Source organism: Cherax quadricarinatus, chromosome 100, assembly GCF_038502225.1.
Source record: "Cherax quadricarinatus isolate ZL_2023a chromosome 100, ASM3850222v1, whole genome shotgun sequence".
Lineage (NCBI taxonomy): Eukaryota > Metazoa > Arthropoda > Malacostraca > Decapoda > Parastacidae > Cherax > Cherax quadricarinatus.
The window spans coordinates 1,604,842-1,626,503 of record NC_091391.1 but is presented as its reverse complement, the minus strand read 5'-3'; the positions used below and the strand labels follow the sequence as shown (position 1 = coordinate 1,626,503).

At 42.7% G+C, this 21,662-nt stretch overlaps 1 protein-coding gene and 1 long non-coding RNA gene across 2 annotated transcripts; one reads left to right on the top strand and one right to left on the bottom strand.

The window, feature by feature from the left end:
• Positions 1–5,329: 5,329 nt before the first annotated feature.
• LOC128704674 (uncharacterized) lies at positions 5,330–20,269 on the top strand. Its single transcript, XM_053799823.2, has 6 exons — positions 5,330–5,382; positions 9,145–9,467; positions 14,379–14,539; positions 16,298–16,451; positions 18,517–18,717; positions 19,619–20,269. The coding sequence occupies exons 2-6, from the start codon at positions 9,166–9,168 to the stop codon at positions 19,728–19,730; spliced, it is 930 nt and encodes a 309-aa protein (XP_053655798.1). The 5' UTR covers positions 5,330–5,382; positions 9,145–9,165; the 3' UTR covers positions 19,731–20,269.
• Positions 9,399–16,133, bottom strand: LOC128704681 (uncharacterized). Its single transcript, XR_011390983.1, has 4 exons — positions 15,559–16,133; positions 15,238–15,278; positions 14,336–14,509; positions 9,399–9,530 (listed from the first exon to the last, which is right to left on the bottom strand). It is a non-coding gene; the product is annotated as an uncharacterized lncRNA (long non-coding RNA).
• Positions 20,270–21,662: the final 1,393 nt, after the last annotated feature.

The following is a 21,662-nucleotide window of genomic DNA, read 5'->3' as shown; positions in this document are numbered from 1 at the left end:
AGGATGGGTAAGGGTCATCAACCATCCACAGGATGGGTATGGGGCATCAACAACAAACAGGATGGGTATGGGTCATCAACCATCCACAGGATGGGTACGGGTCATCAACCACCCACAGGATGGGTATGGGTCATCAACCACCCACAGGATGGGTATGGGTCATCAACCACCCACAGGATGGGTATGGGTCATCAACCACCCACAGGATGGGTATGGGTCATCAACCACCCACAGGATGGGTATGGGGCATCAACCACCCACAGGATGGGTATGGGGCATCAACCACCCACAGGATGGGTATGGGTCATCAACCACCCACAGGATGGGTATGGGTCAACAACCACCCACAGGATGGGTATGGGTCATCAACCACCCACAGGATGGGTATGGGTCATCAACCACCCACAGGATGGGTATGGGTCATCAACCACCCACAGGATGGGTATGGGGCATCAACCACCCACAGGATGGGTATGGGACATCAACCACCCACAGGATGGGTATGGGGCATCAACCACCCACAGGATGGGTATGGGTCATCAACCACCCACAGGATGGGTATGGGGCATCAACCACCCACAGGATGGGTATGGAGCATCAACCACCCACAGGATGGGTATGGGGCATCAACCACCCACAGGATGGGTATGGGGCATCAACCACCCACAGGATGGGTATGGGTCATCAACCACCCACAGGATGGGTATGGGTCATCAACCACCCACAGGATGGGTATGGGTCATCAACCATCCACAGGATGGGTACGGATCATCAACCACCCACAAGATGGGTACGGATCATCAACCACCCACAGGATGGGTATGGGTCATCAACCACCAACAGGATGGGTATGGGTTATCAACCATCCACAGGATGGGTACGGGTCATCAACCACCCACAAGATGGGTATGGATCATCAACCACCCACAGGATGGGTATGGGTCATCAACCACCCACAGGATGGGTATGGGTCATCAACCACCCACAGGATGGGTATGGGTTATCAACCATCCACAGGATGGGTACGGATCATCAACCACCCACAGGATGGGTATGGGTCATCAACCACCCACAGGATGGGTATGGGTCATCAACCACCCACAGGATGGGTATGGGGCATCAACCACCCACAGGATGGGTATGGGGCATCAACCACCCACAGGATGGGTACGGGGCATCAACCACCCACAGGATGGGTATGGGTCATCAACCACCCACAGGATGGGTATGGGGCATCAACCACCCACAGGATGGGTATGGGGCATCAACCACTCACAGGATGGGTATGGGTCATCAACCACCCACAGGATGGGTATGGGTCATCAACCACCCACAGGATGGGTATGGGGCATCAACCACCCACAGGATGGGTATGGGGCATCAACCACCCACAAGATGGGTACGGATCATCAACCACCCACAGGATGGGTATGGGTCATCAACCACCCACAGGATGGGTATGGGGCATCAACCACCCACAAGATGGGTATGGGGCATCAACCACCCACAGGATGGGTCAGGGTCATCAACCACCCACAGGATGGGTATGGGGCATCAACCACCCACAGGATGGGTATGGGTCATCAACCACCCACAGGATGGGTATGGGGCATCAACCACCCACAGGATGGGTATGGGGCATCAACCACTCACAGGATGGGTATGGGTCATCAACCACCCACAAGATGGGTACGGATCATCAACCACCCACAGGATGGGTATGGGTCATCAACCACCCACAGGATGGGTACGGGTCATCAACCACCCACAGGATGGGTATGGGGCATCAACCACCCACAGGATGGGTATGGGGCATCAACCACCCACAAGATGGGTACGGATCATCAACCACCCACAGGATGGGTATGGGTCATCAACCACCCACAGGATGGGTATGGGGCATCAACCACCCACAAGATGGGTATGGGGCATCAACCACCCACAGGATGGGTACGGGTCATCAACCACCCACAGGATGGGTATGGGGCATCAACCACCCACAGGATGGGTATGGGGCATCAACCACTCACAGGATGGGTATGGGTCATCAACCATCCACAGGATGGGTATGGGTCATCAACCATCCACAGGATGGGTATGGGTCATCAACCACCCACAGGATGGGTATGGGTCATCAACCATCCACAGGATGGGTACAGGTCATCAACCACCCACAGGATGGGTACGGGTCATCAACCATCCACAGGATGGGTACGGGTCATCAACCATCCACAGTATGGGTACGGGTTATCAACCATCCACAGAATGGGTATGGGGCATCAACCATCCACAGGATGGGTATGGGTTATCAACCATCCACAGGATGGGTATGGGGCATCAACCACCCACAGGATGGGTATGGGTCATCAACCATCCACAGGATGGGTACGGGTCATCAACCACCCACAGGATGGGTACGGGTCATCAACCACCCACAGGGTGGGTACGGGTCATCAACCATCCACAGGATGGGTACGGGTCATCAACCACCCACAGGATGGGTATGGGTCATCAACCATCCACAGGATGGGTATGGGTCATCAACCATCCACAGGATGGGTATGGGGCATCAGCCACCCACAGGATGGGTATGGGTCATCAACCATCCACAGGATGGGTATGGGTCATCAACCATCCACAGGATGGGTATGGGGCATCAACCACCCACAGGATGCGTACAGGTCATCAACCATCCACAGGATGGGTACAGGTCATCAACCACCCACAGGATGGGTATGGGTCATCAACCATCCACAGGATGGGTACAGGTCATCAACCACCCACAGGATGGGTACGGATCACCAACCACCCACAGGATGGGTATGGGGCATCAACCACCCACAGGATGGGTATGGGTCATGAACCATCCACAGGATGGGTACGGATCATCAACCACCCACAGGATGGGTACGGGTCATCAACCATCCACAGGATGGGTATGGGGCATCAACCACCCACAGGATGGGTATGGGTCATCAACCATCCACAGGATGGGTAAGGGTCATCAACCATCCACAGGATGGGTATGGGGCATCAACCACCCACAGGATGGGTACGGGTCATCAACCATCCACAGGATGGGTACGGGTCATCAACCACCCACAGGATGGGTATGGGTCATCAACCACCCACAGGATGGGTATGGGTCATCAACCACCCACAGGATGGGTATGGGTCATCAACCACCCACAGGATGGGTATGGGTCATCAACCACCCACAGGATGGGTATGGGGCATCAACCACCCACAGGATGGGTATGGGGCATCAACCACCCACAGGATGGGTATGGGTCATCAACCACCCACAGGATGGGTATGGGTCAACAACCACCCACAGGATGGGTATGGGTCATCAACCACCCACAGGATGGGTATGGGTCATCAACCACCCACAGGATGGGTATGGGGCATCAACCACCCACAGGATGGGTATGGGGCATCAACTACCCACAGGATGGGTATGGGGCATCAACCACCCACAGGATGGGTATGGGGCATCAACCACCCACAGGATGGGTATGGGTCATCAACCACCCACAGGATGGGTATGGGGCATCAACCACCCACAGGATGGGTATGGGGCATCAACCACCCACAGGATGGGTATGGGGCATCAACCACCCACAGGATGGGTATGGGTCATCAACCACCCACAGGATGGGTATGGGTCATCAACCACCCACAGGATGGGTATGGGTCATCAACCATCCACAGGATGGGTACGGGTCATCAACCACCCACAAGATGGGTATGGATCATCAACCACCCACAGGATGGGTATGGGTCATCAACCACCCACAGGATGGGTATGGGTTATCAACCATCCACAGGATGGGTACGGGTCATCAACCACCCACAAGATGGGTATGGATCATCAACCACCCACAGGATGGGTATGGGTCATGAACCACCCACAGGATGGGTATGGGTCATCAACCACCCACAGGATGGGTATGGGTTATTAACCATCCACAGGATGGGTACGGATCATCAACCACCTACAGGATGGGTATGGGTCATCAACCACCCACAAGATGGTACGGATCATCAACCACCCACAGGATGGGTATGGGTCATCAACCACCCACAGGATGGGTATGGGTCATCAACCACCCACAGGATGGGTATGGGGCATCAACCACCCACAGGATGGGTATGGGGCGTCAACCACCCACAGGATGGGTATGGGCATCAACCACCCACAGGATGGGTATGGGGCATCAACCACCCACAGGATGGGTATGGGTCATGAACCACCCACAGGATGGGTATGGATCATCAACCACCCACAGGATGGGTATGGGTCATTAACCACCCGCAGGATGGGTACGGATCATCAACCACCCACAGGATGGGTACAGGTCATCAACCACCCACAGGATGGGTATGGATCAACCACCCACAGGATGGGTATGGGTCATCAACCACCCACAGGATGGGTATGGGTCATCAACCACCCACAGGATGGGTACGGGTCATCAACCACCCACAGGATGGGTATGGGTCATCAACCACCCACAGGATGGGTATGGGGCATCAACCACCCACAAGATGGGTATGGGGCATCAACCACCCACAGGATGGGTACGGGTCATCAACCACCCACAGGATGGGTATGGGGCATCAACCACCCACAGGATGGGTATGGGTCATCAACCACCCACAGGATGGGTATGGGGCATCAACCACCCACAGGATGGGTATGGGGCATCAACCACTCACAGGATGGGTATGGGTCATCAACCACCCACAAGATGGGTACGGATCATCAACCACCCACAGGATGGGTATGGGGCATCAACCACCCACAGGATGGGTATGGGGCATCAACCACCCACAAGATGGGTACGGATCATCAACCACCCACAGGATGGGTATGGGTCATCAACCACCCACAGGATGGGTATGGGGCATCAACCACCCACAAGATGGGTATGGGGCATCAACCACCCACAGGATGGGTACGGGTCATCAACCACCCACAGGATGGGTATGGGGCTTCAATCATCAATACAAGCTGCAAGTCAACAGAGAGAGTGTGTATAAAATACATTTAAAATTAAATAAATACGAAGGATATTATATATATACACTGAAATATATATATATATCTCAGTGTATATAGAACGAGATAAATTTATTTTTAAATATAAGGGAATAAATCAAGATAAATAACCCTCATATAAATAACACAAATTAAACCAAATAAACCAATTTAATTGTGTTTTAAGATAGCAAATAGTATTAAAGATATATTATGAATATATTTTAATACAAGGGAGATATAAATAAGGAGATATAATATAACAGAGATGATACATATAAATATACATCAGATGACAACAAAGTTTATTATCATCATCATCCATCTTACTCTCAGTGGTAAGTTTAACTAGTTTATTATTATCATCCAGTGGTAAGTTTAACTTATTTAAGTTTATTATTATCCAGGTTTATTATTATCCAGGTTTATTATTATCCAGGTTTATTATTATCCAGGTTTATTATTATCCAGGTTTATTATTATCCAGGTTTATTATTATCCAGGTTTATTATTATCCAGGTTTATTATTATCCAGGTTTATTATTATCCAGGTTTATTATTATCCAGGTTTATTATTATCCAGGTTTATTATTATCCAGGTTTATTATTATCCAGGTTTATTATTATCCAGGTTTATTATTATCAGGTTTATTGGTACAATTTTATATTTAAACCGAAGGAAATGAGTTGTTAATGATGATAATGTTTATATTGATGATAATTATTAAAGATTCGTCGGTATTCTCCCGGCCCGGGCCTTTTCCAAGTGGTGGCCCGGCCTTGACTCCCTCTTTAGGGAGTGTCTGAGACCTAAGTCTGCCATGGGAGGAGGCACAAGTACCTCCTCATCTTTGGGACCAACTGTCCCCAGGCCTAGCCACAAGCTAGGCCTCAGGACCAACTGTCCCCAGGCCTAGCCACAAGCTAGGCCTCAGGACCAACTGTCCCCAGGCCTAGCCACAAGCTAGGCCTCAGGACCAACTGTCCCCAGGCCTAGCCACAAGCTAGGCCTCAGGACCAACTGTCCCCAGGCGTAGCCACAAGCTAGGCCTCAGGACCAACTGTCCCCAGGCCTATCCACAAGCTAGGCCTCAGGACCAACTGTCCCCAGGCGTAGCCACAAGCTAGGCCTCAGGACCAACTGTCCCCAGGCCTAGCCACAAGCTAGGCCTCAGGACCAACTGTCCCCAGGCCTATCCACAAGCTAGGCCTCAGGACCAACTGTCCCCAGGCCTAGCCACAAGCTAGGCCTCAGGACCAACTGTCCCCAGGCCTAGCCACAAGCTAGGCCTCTCTGGTCTGCCATCCCCGCCTCAAGGGGGCAAATGGGAATGACAGTCATATGAGCTAAAGGCTCGGGCTCGGGCACCTACCCTACCCTAGAAGGGCTGGGCATGGTGTCGATGATCTTTATATTGATAATGTTTATATTGATAATGTTTATATTGTTGATGATGTTTATATTGTTGATAATGTTTATATTGTTGATAATGTTTATATTGAGTAGAATATTGATGGTGAAGTTAACACTTTACTCTTGTTTTATAATGTTCTCTTTTATCTATACTATCTATTTATATCTATCTAATCTATCCATCTCTCTCTCTCTCTCTCTCTCTCTCTCTCTCTCTCTCTCTCTCTCTCTCTATATATATATATATATATATATATATATATATATATATGTATATATATATATATATATATATATATATATATATATATATATATATATATATATATATATATATATATATATATATGTATATATATATATATATATATATGTATATATATATATATATATATATATGTATATATATATATATATATATATGTATATATATATATATATATATATATATATATATATATATATATATATATATATATATATGTGTATATATATATATATATATATATATATATATATATATATATATATATATATATATATATATATATATAAATATATACTGTGGACCCTCGACCAATGATATTAATCCATTCCTGAGAGCTCATCGTAAACCAAAATTACAGTGGACCCCCGGTTAACGATTTTAATCCGTGCAAGAGGGGTAATTGTTATGCGAAATAATCGCTATGTGAATGAATTTTCCCCATAAGAAATAATGGAAATCAAATTAATCCGTGCAAGACACCCAAAAGTATGAAAAAAAAATTTTTACCACATGAAATATACATTTTCCTACACACAAAGAGAAGGATACATGCACAATAGTAGAGTAGTACATGCACAATATATATTGTGCATGTACTAGTCTACTAAATGAAGAATAAATGACACTTACCTTTATTGAAGATGCAGCAATGACTGATGAGACACTGTGTCCTGGGAGTGCCTTTTCCTCCTGAGTACTGTAGGTCCTGTTTGGCATTTTCTTCCAGAACAGGCCTTATCACACTGTGTATGCCACTACGATTCTTAAATCTCTCAAACCAACCTTTGCTGGCTTTAAATTCACCAATATGAGCACTAGTTCCAGGCATTTTTCCCTATTCACCTGGGTGTTAGTCGACTTGTGTGGGTTGCATCCTGGGAGACAAGATTAAGGACCCCAATGGAAATAAGTTACAGTCTTCGATGACACTGACTTTTTTGGGTTATCCTGGGTGGCAAATCCTCTGGGGTTAATTGTTTCTTGGTATTCTCAATAAGCCACACCAACAACGGTGCTACAGCAGCAGCAGCTGACAGTGCAGCAGCAGCAGCAGCTGTACCACCAATAGTAGCGATGGTTGATTGGGGTTTATTATACAACCTGGCCAGCTCGGAGACATGCACTCCACTTTCATACTTATCAATGATCTTTTTCTTCATCTCTATTGTAATTCTCACCCTTATTGCTGTAGGGTTGGCACTAGAAGCTTTCTTGGGGCCCATGGTCACTTATTTTCCAGAAAAAGCACCGAAAACACTGTAATAATACGAAATATTCCGATTGTATGCTTGGATGTTACCGCGGAGGCTGGCTGGTAAACAATGCCACCGGCGGAACATGTGAGCGTGGCTCAGGCCGCACATTGGACGCGTCTCGGACGAAAATCGGTAAGCGGGTTTTTAAGCGGTATGTGAGGCAAAATTTTTGCAATTAAAGTAAGCGGTATGCGAAATAATCGCTATGTGATGCCATCGTTATGCGGGGGTCCACTGTATTGGAAACCGAATCAATTTTCCCCATAAGAAATAATGGAAATCAAATTAATCCGTGCAAGACACCCAAAAGTATGAAAAAAAAAATTTTACCACGTGAAATATTAAGTTTAATGCAATAGAGTAATTACAATAACAACAAATAACAAAAGAATAATTGACACTTACCTTTATTGAAGATCTGGTGATGATTGATGGAACGGGAGGACGGGAGAGTATGGATGGTGTTCGTATTTAGAAGGGGAATCCCCTTCCATTAGGACCTGAGGTAGCAAGTCCTTTTCCGGGGCTACTTCCCTTCTTTTAATGCCACTAGGACCAGCTTGAGCGTCACTGGACTTGTGTCGCACAACATATCTATCCATAGAGGCCTGTACCTCCCGTTCCTTTATGACATTACCCCCTCAAGGAAGGTTCCTTGATGTTGGTGAAGGGCTCTTGATTTAGGGAATTGGATCTGTGCTCCAATTCCCCGAATTAAGCCTGAATGCCTTCCACACCCCCCCAGGCGTTGTATAATCCTCCGGGTTTAGCGCTTCACCCTTGATTATAATAATAATAATTTATGACATTCCTAAAGTGTTTCGCAACATTGTCAGTGTCACAATTAAACACTTGTTCAGGTTTCAGGTTTCACCGTCCAGCGGCTTTATCAATACAAATTCCATGACATAATTTGAAGACAGTAGAACTATATACAGAAGACGAGGTAATCAGAACATCCACGACTACTGTGCTGTTCGCACCAATGCCAAGGCTGACGGACTGATTACATCGTCTTCTGTATGTAGTTCTACTGTCTTCAATTTATGTCCTGGAATTTGTATTGATAAAGCCACTGGATGGCAAAACATCTACAATAAAGATACCCAGATGTTTCACATGTGTTTTAATTTGTTATATACCATTCTTGTACAATTTTCAGATATAAGGTACTACATGTGCTATGTTTGGTAACATTCACCCAAGGGGCACGGCAACCTGCCCTCACCATACCCACCAAGACCATGTGGTCATTTATGACAACTGTGTGGCATCATTTGCTAATGATATGATGCACTTGCAACCCAAGACCGTGACGTTCGAGCTTCTGAAGCGACCGAGTAATATCCCGGGGCTTCGTGAGGCTCTGCAGGTGGTGGCAATGCGCGACTGTGAGGTGAATCTTTTTTTGAGATATGATTGGCAGCTGCCCAGAGCTGGCTCATCAGACGAGCATATTACCATTCTCACTCAGTCTAGCGCCAAGTAAGTCATAAAACGTCCCTTCACTTTAACTATACTCGCGCCTTCTAGTGGATTTCTTTGTGCCTGTCAGTACAGCAAGTCCTTAGTTTACAAAGACATTTTGAATCTTCTCTATTGTGTATATCATTATTATATAATTATTGTGTATAATGTCATTATTATGGTGGAACCTCGGCACTCAAACTTAATTTGTTCCAGAGTCGATCTGTTTGAGTACAGAACTAATTTTCCCCAACCGATTTACTTTTTGGTTGGCTGTTATCACTAAACCTCTTAGGCCCCATGGTGACTTATTTACACAAATACATAATGTAAAAAAAAAATGCGAAGAAACAAAAAATAATTTACAGCGAACTCTGGCAGTTTGTGTTTGTTTGGTCGAGTGCCGAGCAGACGGTTGACTACTGAGCTATTTGTTTACCGAACAAAGTGTTCAAATACCGAATTGTTCGAGTACTGAGCTGTTCAAGCACCGAGGTTCCACTGTATATCATTATTGTGTATAATAACATATCATTATTATACCCAGTACAGGTCCCCAACGTGTTCATCACATGTTAACTACACATTGTACCGTACAAAGAAATAAAGGATTAGAATTTGAATTTTTGAGGTGATGAAATGTTCGATAATAACCCACATGGGTCAGACACTTGGAATATTAATTGAGCTGTATATTTTGACCCCCCCCCACACTGGGGTTTTTGTGCTGAATTTTCAAGGATCCCATTAAGTAAGTTTATATAGACACAGGTATACATACATACAATTATTATACATAGCATAAATTACGTAGCCTGCCCGAGGTGCTCATACATGCTAGTAAACTGCACATTGTATACTACGCAAAGAAATAAATTTTTGAATTTGGATTTTGAATAATCCAAAAAAGTCAGGCAAGGTGACTTATTTCCATTGGGGTCCTTGGTATTTCCACTAGCATGCAATGTATTTTGAGCAGTGTAAAAAGAGAACAAATGAGAGAGTGGGTGAGATGTTATCAACAAATTTTGTTGAAAATAAGAAAAAGTTTTGGAGTGAGATTAACAAGTTAAGGAAGCCTAGAGAACAAATGGATTTGTCAGTTAAAAATAGGAGAGGAGAGTTATTAAATGGAGAGTTAGAGGTATGGGGAAGATGGAGAGAATATTTTGAGGAATTGTTAAATGTTGATGAAGATAGGGAAGCTGTGATTTCATGTATAGGGCAAGGAGGAATAACATCTTGTAGGAGTGAGGAAGAGCCAGTTGTGAGTGTGGGGGAAGTTCATGAGGCAGTAGGTAAAATGAAAGGGGGTAAGGCAGCCGGGATTGATGGGATGAAGATAGAAATGTTAAAGCAGGTGGGGATATAGTTTTGGAGTGGTCATTGCTATTATTTAATAAATGTATGGAAGAGGGTAAGGTACCTGGGACTGGCAGAGAACATGCATAGTTTGTTTGTATAAAGGCAAAGGGGATAAAAGAGAGTGCAAAAATTATAGGGGAATAAGTCTGTTGAGTATACCTGGTAAAGTGTATGGTAGAGTTATTATGGAAAGAATTAAGAGTAAGACGGAGAGTAGGATAGCAGAGGAACAAGGAGGCTTTAGGAAAGGTAGGGGGTGTGTAGACCAAGTGTTTACAGTGAAATATATAAGTGAACAGTATTTAGATAGGGGTAAAGAGGTTTTTGTGGCATTTATGGATTTGGAAAAGGCATATGACAGGGTGGATAGGGGGGGCAATGTGGCAGATGTTGCAGGTGTATGGTGTAGGAAGTAGGTTACCAAAAGCAGCGAAGAGTTATTACAAGGATAGTGAGGCTCAGGTTAGAGTATGTAGGAAAGAGGGAGATTATTTCCCAGTAAAAGTAGGCCTTAGAAAACGATGTGTGATGTCACCATGGTTGTTCAGTATATTTATAGATGGGGTTGTAAGAGAAGTGAATGCGAGGGTCTTGGCAAGAGGTGTGGAGTTAAAAGATAAAGAATCACACACAAAGTGGGAGTTGTCACAGTTGCTCTTTGCTGATGACACTGTGCTTTTGGGAGATTCTGAAGAGAAGTTGCTGAGGTCAGTGGATGAATTTGGTAGGGTATGTAAAAGAAGAAAAAAGTGAATACACGTATAGGAAAGAGTACGGTTATGAGGATAACAAAAAGATTAGGTGACGAAAGATTGGATATCAGATTGGAGGGAGAGAGTATGGAGGAGGTGAATTCATTCAGATATTTAGGAGTGGACATATCAACAGATGGGTCTATGAAGGATGAGGTGAATCATTGAATTGATGAGGGGAAAAGGGTGAGTGGTGCACTTAGGAGTCTGTGGAGACAAAGAACTTTGTCCGTGGAAGCAAAGAGGGGAATGTATGAGAGTATAGTTGTACCAACACTCTTGTATGGGCGTGAAGCATGGGTGATGAATGTTGCAACGAGGAGAAGGCTGGAGGCAGTGGAGATGTCATGTCTGAGGGCAATGTGTGGTGTGAATATAATGCAGAGAATTCGTAGTTTGGAAATTAGGAGGTGTGGGATTACCAAAACTATTATCCAGAGGGCTGAGGAGGGGTTGTTGAGGTGGTTTGGACATGTAGAGAGAATGGAACAAAACAGAATGACTTCGAGAGTGTATAAATCTGTAGTGGAGGGAAGGCGGGGTAGGGGTTGGCGTAGGAAAGGTTGGAGGGAGGGGATAAAGGAGGTTTTGTGTGCAAGGGGCTTGGACTTCCAGCAGGCATGCGTGAGCGTTTCTGATAGGAGTGAATGGAGACAGATGGTTTTTAATACTTGACGTGCTGTTGGAGTGTAAGCAGAGAAACATTTATGAAGGGATTCAGGGAAACCGGCAGGCTGGACTTGAGTCCTGGAGATGGGAAGTACAGTGCACTCTGAAGGAGGGGTGTTAATGTTGCAGTTTTATAACTGTAATGTAAAGCATCCCTCTGGCAAGACAGTGATGGAGTGAACAATGATGAGAGTTTTTCTTTTTTGGACCACCCTGCCTTGGTGGGAATCGGCTGATGTGTTAATAATAATAAAATAATAATCCTAGTGCTCCCAAACTACTTAAAAACTAGACATAGGTTATTGAGGTTATGTCATTATAGTAAGAATAATATTTAATAATAATAATAATCTTTATATCTGTTAGTGGTAGCAATACTCTTATATGGGTGTGAATGTTGCAGTAAGGAGGAGGCTGGAGGCAGTGGAGATGTCGTGTCTAAGGGTAATGCGTGGTGTAAGTATTAGGCAGAGAATTCGTAGTGTGGAAAGTAGGAGGAGGTGTGGAGTTACTAAAAGTATTAGTCAGAGGGCTGAACAGGGGTTGTTGGGGTGGTTTGGTCATTTAGACAGAATGGAACGAAGTAGAATGACTTGGAGAGTGTATAAATGTGTAGGGGAAGGAAGGCGGGGTAGGGGTCATCTTCAAAAAGGTTGGAGGGATGGGGGTAAAGGAGGTTTTGTGGGCAAGGGGCTTGGACTTCCAGCAAGCTGTTTTCAAGAAGGCACTGGAGAGGCACCTAAAGTCAGTACCTGACTAACCGGGCTGTTGTTCGTATGTCAGTTTGCGTGTGGCCAGCAGTAACAGCCTAGTTGATCAGACCCTGATCCACCATTAGGTCTAGTCTCAGACTGAGCTGCAGGGGCGTTGACCCTTGAAACTCTCTCCAGGTAAACTCCAGGTAAGCGTGCGTGAGCATGTTAGATAGGAGTGAATGGAGATGAATGGTCTTTGGGACCTGATGAGCTGTTAGAGTGTAAGTTGGGTAATATTTTGTGAAGGGATTCAGGGAAACTGGTTAGTCGGACTTGAGTCCTGGAAATGGGAAGTACAATGCCTGCACTTTAAAGGAGGGGTTTCGGATATTGGCAGTTTAGAGAGACATCTAAACTATCATATCTGAGCGCCTCTTCAAAGACAGTGATTATGTATGAATGATGGTGAAGGTGTTGAATGATAATGAAAGTTTTTTCTTTCTTTTTGGGTAATCGTGCCTCAGTGGGAAACGGCTGCCGTGTTAAAAAGAAAATTAATATGCACATTGCTTGCATTTGGTATATTGATATCTTTATGTACCTTATATAATATAGGGGAAAAGTAAATTAGCAAGAGGAGAGGTTGAAAAGATTATTATAAAATTTATTAAAAATGTGTTCAAGTGTCAGTAGTGTGTACACCAACTGTGTACACCAGCTGTGTACACCATGTATATCCACATATAACACCCATAGCTTGTCAGTAGTGTACACCAACTGTGACAAATATGTGCATGCAAAAATAAAAAAAAAAATATATGCAATTATTGTTCTTTATTTTGTAAAATATAGCAGCAAATGCAATTATTTTTTATTATCACACTGGCCGATTCCCACCAGCGCAGGGTGGCCCGAAAAAGAAAAACTTTCACCATCATTCACTCCATCACTGTCTTGCCAGAAGGGTGCTTTACACTACAGTTTTTAAACTGCAACATTAACACCCCTCCTTCAGAGTGCAGACACTGTACTTCCCATCTCCAGGACTCAAGTCCGGCCTGCCGGTTTCCCTGAACCCCTTCATAAATGTTACTTTGCTCACACTCCAACAGCACGTCAAGTATTAAAAACCATTTGTCTCCATTCACTCCTATCAAACACGCTCACACATGCCTGCTGGAAGTCCAAGCCCCTTGCACACAAAACCTCCTTTACCCCCTCCCTCCAACCTTTCCTAGGCCGACCCCTACCCTGCCTTCCTTCCACTACAATATTTTATCTTGTATTTAGACACTGTCGTGGGTAAGAACTCCACATGTCTACAATTTTGATTATCCTGTGTCTTCAGCCCTGGTTATACTGTGTCTGCAGCCCTGTATGTTCTTTATTTAAGAAATAGACTTACTGTTGGACTTTAGTCATATCTGTGACCCACAGTCTTTCCACAGGTGCCGGGTAACTGCCTTCAGTGGCTGCCTCAGTGGTCTAGTGGTGGCCTCGTTACCTGCGACGATAAACCAATTGTGGCTAGCTTTCACTGAGGACGATGACCACATGCGGAATGCTCTCTCTGCAATGACTGAAAATATTGCAAGGATGGAGTACCTCTGTTAGTATATTCTGTTAGTGGGTTGGATTTGTGAAGGATGTGCCCAGTATGGGCCAACAGGCCTACTGCAGTGTTCCTCCTTTCTTATGTTCTTACAAAAATTTGAAACCAAAGGTGCACATTTATCCATTTAGATACATGTATAGCTTTGGTTGTACATGTATCTAAATAGTGTAGGTGTACATGTATCTAAATAGTGTAGGTGGGGATGTATCTAAATAGTGTAGGTGTACATGTATCCATGAGTATTTTTATTCATGAACACACATATCTACAAAAGAAAGTAACTGGCATGAAATGCATATTGGGCATTGTGATGGTCACCTGCCATGTGATGTACAGTAGAACCCCCATATCCACTGATTCGGTATCTGCCGTTTAGTTATCCACGGTTTACTATAGCCTAAAAATACCTCTTAATTTTGTATAATAATGACCCCAAAGTGCAAAAGTAGAGAAGTTGGCAGTTCTTCAAAGCCTAAGAGAAGCTGTGAAGTGTTTCCCATCAATGAAAAAGTGATAATTCTCCACTTATTGTGCATAATTTATCAGTTAAACTTTATAATAAGTGTGTGTAGGACTTATACCGTATTTTGCGGCTTATAAGACTTGTTTTAGTTTCAGTGGCTCAGCATCGGACATAACTGGGAGAGCTACAGCCCACCCCACACCCCAAACTTACAGCTCCCATCACTGACCTTCAGTTTATAGGATGCAGGCTGGTTTTTGGAGATATTTTCTGAAAAAAAGAAATGTGTTTGATAAGCCGCAAAATACAATATACAGGTCTCCCTCAACATTCGCAGGCTTCGAACATTTGTGAATTCCCAGCCGCCCAATCACATTTAAAATATGTCATTACATATGTTAGGAATTGTGGTGGTGGCAGAGTTTGTTTGGAGATAGGGCAAGATAGTCCTTCATTATGACACTAATATCAACTCTATGGCTTATTTATCTCTCACAATTCATCTAATATGACATAATAAACAATATTAAAACATAGAAACATGACATACACTCTAGAATGAATAAAATACGTCATTAAGTATGTCATGAGTGTTGTTGTGTTGGATGTATAATGGCCACTGAGACATAAGCCGTACATGGTGGTGGTGGAGGCGGTAGAGACTAGAAACGGCGGTGTTGTCAGTCGCCCTATATAATGCCAACAACATTGGAGGAGTTAGGTTCGTGCTGTTCTTTTTCTGTCGATTAATTGCTTAACTTAGTTGCTACATTGTTAATACTACACTTTATCGCTGGCTGGCGCTATAGGCTTTATCGACTTGTGCTGCTTTAGTATTGTACATATCATAGAATCACTGAAGGCACATTCTTCCCCTCTCTCTTCCTCCTCCGCCTTGGTACTCTGCTGTGAGTTCTTTCTTGAATTCTATAGTCTTTTTCACCTTCTTTACCAAAAGGTTGGCACTAGTACAATATTTTACGATGTTTTCATGCGTTTTATGATTTTTCATGGTTCAGTAGGTTAAGGAAGCGGTATTGTTAGGCTAAGTAAATACTATTATTACATTTCCCTACAATATATTTGCGCACCTAGCATTCGCGATTTTTCAACATTCGCGAGGTTCTTGATCCCCTAACCCTCGCGAATATGGAGGGAGACCTGTATAGGGTTTGCTACTGTCCACAGTTTCAGTATCCATGGCAGGTTCCGGAACGTATCCCCTGTGGATACGGGGTTTCTCCTGTACCTACGTTCTTCGCAACCTCTACATTGTATTTCCTTTCCAGGGCTACATGTGGTGGCAGGAACTGCACTGAGCATGTTGCACCCTATAGCATGCCGGAGCTACGGGCCTCACCTGGTGATATCGGGGGTATCTGATAGCCAAGTAGACTGGGCATGTGATGTTGCTCGTACTCTGCAACCTAACAGTAGTTGGTGGTGTGTACAGTACCTCTCTTTGCTTCTCATTACGTGGTACTAACATTACTAGCTATAAGTTTCTTCTATGTGCGGGTTATTTGTGTATTGTTCCAGTCATGGTATTGTGCCTTTTTGTTCATTAACATCTCTTTGTATGATAGTACAAGTATCATCTGACTTACGACCTGCTCGACATACGACCACTTGTACTTATGACCGTACATCTGGCAGCATGTACAGTAGTAAAATATTTAGTAAAAAGTAACATACGATACTATGTAGGTACTTTATATAGCAAAGGTTTGACATTATGCCTTACCCAATATGTTGGTAATTTTCTAAGGTTTGACTTGCGTCCATTTTGACTTATGACCGGTTCATCAGAACCGAGCTCAGTCTTGTAAGTCGGATGGTACTTGTATTTGCTCAACCTCTCTTTATAAATAACTCAGTTTACTTTATTCCAAGTATATCTCCTTTAATTGTAACTGATTTTCACACAGTTGAATAACTTTGCTGTTTTAACTTAAAATTTAAATAATAAATTACAAGGACCCCAGTGGAAATAAGTCACTTTGTCTAACATTTTTTTGGGTTATTCTGGGTAATTTACACCATGTATGATAATTGTACTTATGCGTACCTGTGCCTAAATAAACTTGCTAGCTATTTGACTTTTAGTTTATATTTAAAACAATGTTCCTTACATATTAAGACACCTGTAATAATGTATAGACCTAAACATTGTAAATTCTATAGTTGTTAACATCAGTGTCTTAGTACGCCCTTTCATGTTCAGTAATTTTTTTTATACTACAACTACTGATGAAATTAAGACACATGTGCGGTGTCTGGTTGTCTTTGTTGTGGACGTTTTGCCATCCAGTGGCTGGCTGGATGGCGAAACGTCTACGATAGGGATGCCCGGGTGTTGCGCATGTGTCTTAATTTCATCTTGTCGGTATTATATACCATTCTTGTACTACTACTACTACCACCACCTCTTCCTGCCTATATATAGCCGTCCTGCTCCACTTCTAGTTAGTGTGACTTTGTCAATGGTCCAAGTTGGACCGGAACGTCGTCGTAAGCTTCTCTCTTTTATGTGCGGGTTATTTGTGTATCGTTCCAGTCACGGTATTGTGCCTTTTTTTGTTATTTGTTTTATCATTGTAGATGCATTAGCAACTTGAGAGTATTTGTTACTCACATCAGACTAATGACTCAAGCTATGGTGGAACCTGGGTTTCGTATACCCTAGTCTCCATATAAAACTATAGTTCTCTGTAAAATATATTTTTTGTTAATATTTCCGATAAGAAATAATATAAGTCTGATTAATCCATTCCAGACACCCAAAAATATTAATGAGAAATATATTTTATAGAGAATAACTACGTACCACATAGTTTTACATACAGACTAGTGCATATGAAAACTGAGGTTTCCCTGTATATAATTTCTGTTTAATTATTAATTATAAATTTTCCTACCTCCCATTGTTGTAATAATACGTAATTAAAATTTACCACTCCATAACCTATGTCTAGTTTAAGTTGTGTGTAAGCATTAGAATTAGTCTTCCCGAAATGTTCATGCATGTTAGGGGCTCTCTTTGTACGTTACAATATTTTGCTACATGTAAACTACATGACTCACAAAATCGCAATGACACAATTGTTATGACTCTCTGATTGCAGGCTCTATCTCCGCCATGGTATGGTACACATAATTACAATTAAAGTAACATGTACATTACTTAGGATAACCCAAAAAGCTCCATGGGAAGTGGAACAGAATTCTTCCTCCATAAGTCATGCGTGTCGTAAGAGGTGACTAAAATGCCGGGAGCAAGGGGCTAGTAACCCCTTCTTCTGTATTCTTTACTAAATTTAAAAGGAGAAATTTTCGTTTTTAGGTCACTCTGCCTCAGTGGGATACGGCTGATTGGTCGAGGAATAAAAAAAGTCAGTTATTTCCTTTGAGGTCCTTGTAATATCTTAATATTTAAAGCCTAGCTGTAAGATACTGTATTTATGTCATGTAACCGAGCCTTTTCTGAAGAGATGACTGGTTCCTGCAGGGAATACTGGACTTTAGGATTGGTGAGGAGCACCTTGAGCAAAGATGGCTGTGAGAACCTGGTTAAGGGTCTAGCGGAGAGGGGCGTGACAGTGTGGATTTGTAACCGAGGTATCCAGATAGCCTCTCCAGCACTCACTCAGGATGACTGTCACCATCTTATGACTGTTGCTCGTGAACAACTGAACTGCTCACTCTCCTGGTATGTATACATGTAAGATTAAAGATCATTCATTGTAACTCTTAACTTTATACTTGCATGCACTTAAGAGACTGTGTGTATAAAATTGCAGAAATTGTCATTCCCATTTTAATCTTAAGTTTGCCTGAAATACTCTGCAAATTAAGGTGCTTTCTGCATGTACACCTAAATGTCATTCACATTTGTACAGACATTGTATGCTGAAATAATTATTATTATTATATAGAATTTTTTATTTGAGCATGATACAATGTTCATACAAAGGTGAATGACTTGTAGATATGCACGCAGAAAGATCCTTAATATACAGAACATTTCGTACATCTTCCACATAGAGTGTTGCAGTTAAAGACACACAGTAACGATCCGTATTAATAAAATATTCACCTACGTGAGGCTTTATCAAGTACAATAGAGCCTTTATGTAGTAGACTGATGAGAAAATTGTCATAGTATCTATTAAATCAGAATAATGGGGAAGTTTTTGGGACCTGACAAGTTATTGGAGTGTGAGCAGTGTAATGTTTTGTGAAGGGATTCAGGCAAACTGGTTAGATGGACTTGAATTCTGTAGGTGGGAAGTACAATGCCAGCATTCTAAAGGAGGAGGTTTGAGGTATTGGCTGTTTAGAATGACATGTAAACTGTTGTATCTGTGCACCTCTGGCAAGACTGATAATGTGAATGATGGTGAAAGTGTTTCTTTTTTTGGGTCACCCTTCCTTGGTGGGAGATGGCCAGCACGTTAAAAAAAAAAAAAAGACTTTTATGCTAGAAATTGATAAAATTCCCCAGTAAGGCAGCTGAGGATCCTGCTCCATGCATTACTGCATTTTGTATTTTGATGTGCAATGCAGTATTGAAGAATTGTCCATGAATAATGTATGATTTTTTTTTACAGTGGGAGTAGGGTACTCCCTGAGTTGTACCCTGGAGGACAGTGCTGGTCACATTTCTTCTCCATAGATGAAGAGGAAGATTCCGAGTCTAGTGAAGATGAAGCAAACCACTAACTCGCTCTTGAATACTCAAGTACACTACTCATATATACTGTATATATATAGATATATACACACCTACCATCCAACTTACGACCTGCTCGACATACGTCCACTCGACTTACAACCGTGCATCTGGCAGCTGGGCTGGGCCAGCTGATGCACACCGCTGTACAATATTTGGCGATACTCGCAGCGGCAATACGTCATGCAGGCAGCATCAGTTTGAGTAACCCTTCCCTATCAGCAGCATCATACTGTATTAACTGGACAGTAAATTTCACCATGGCCCCTAAGATGAAGTCTGAATCTTGCACTGGAGATTGTGGCAAGAAAGGCTCTTACTCTCGAACTCTCTATTTGTTTTCACTGTTGCATATAAACCTGTCTGTATCTGTCTGCCTGTATACCTGTGTCTGTCTGTATGTCTGTCTTTCTGCGTCTGTCTCAGAGCCACTCATTAAGAGTGCAATTGGTCTTGAAGACACCATATTAATAATGATAATAACACAATAATAATCAATGAGGCACATTAAATGTGTATAAAGCGTTAATATAGATATTTTGCTTAATCCATCTATGATGTTTTTCAAAATTATATAATAAACATGCTACATAACATATAGCTTATAAATTAAAAAATATGAGATGTTTTTCTGGTCGGCTTGACAGAGTGAACAAAAACCATTCGTGTCCGGGCTGGTAACAACAACGTTTGTTTACATAACTCATGAACCTTCTACACTCATTCTCTCTCTTGTTTATTCATTTAATCTTGTTTACTCACCTCTCACTCTACATTAATACTACAGATATTTTAAGGTAAGTAATGAGTGGACACTATTATTATAGTTTAATAATAATATTATTATTAATATTAGTACATATGTATTATTGTAATAATAATAATAATAATTAGTATTGTTAGGTAAGACACATATGCAACAGTTAGGTATCTTTATTTCGAAACGTTTCGCCTACACAGTAAGCTTCTTCAGTCGAGTACAGAAAAGTTGATAGAAGCAGAAGATACTTGAAGACGATGTAATCAGTCCATCACCCTTAAAGTTTTGAGGTGGTCAGTCCCTCAGTCTGGAGAAGAGCATTGTTCCAGAGTCTGAAACAGTATTGTTTCAGACTTTGGAACAATGCTCTTCTCCAGACTGAGGGACTGACCACCTCAAAACTTTAAGGGTGATGGACTGATTACATCGTCTTCAAGTATCTTCTGCTTCTATCAACTTTTCTGTACTCGACTGAAGAAGCCTACTGTGTAGACGAAACGTTTCGAAATAAAGATACCTAACTGTTGCATATGTGTCTTACCTAACAACCTGTCGGTATTTTATACCATTTTAATGTTCAATAATTAGTATTATTATTAATTTAGGTCACTGGAGCACAGATCCACTGTATAGCACTTTGTCTGGATTTTTGGGTTATCCTAGGTAATTTATACTATGTATGATGACTTACGTGTACTTGTGTGAGAGAGAGAGAGAGCCACATTCAGTCAGCCAACCACCCACCCACCTGGCCAGCCAGCCAGCTATGTATTACACATGTTCCAGAGTTGTTTCTCTTTACTTAGGGTATAGGTTACACAACATTCTGGCAGGATGACACTACCAGTGGTATTCTCCCATTCACTGTGTCGACAATACATAAAGATAACAGTAACATATGATACTGTATGCGATGTAAAATTTACAGTTCAGTTCACTACCATGTATACATTATATACGGTACATAAATAATTAAAATAGTAAAACAATAGAAGTAAATTATGGTAAAAAAATGAAATAATGATTGTACACTACATTACAGTACTATGTAGGTAGTTTATATAGGAAAGGTTTGACATTATGCCCTACCCAGTATGTCAGCAATTTTCAAAGGTTCGACTTACGTCCATTTTGACTTAAGACCAGTTGGTCGGAACCAAGC

Coding starts and splice junctions, on each gene's coding strand:
- LOC128704674 (XM_053799823.2), top strand. CDS start 9,166: ATGTTTGGTAACATTCACCCAAGGGGCACGGCAACCTGCCCTCACCAT. Junction 9,468..14,378: donor CTCACTCAGTCTAGCGCCAA/GTAAGTCATAAA, acceptor GTCTTTCCACAG/GTGCCGGGTAACTGCCTTCA. Junction 16,452..18,516: donor CAACCTAACAGTAGTTGGTG/GTGTGTACAGTA, acceptor TGGTTCCTGCAG/GGAATACTGGACTTTAGGAT.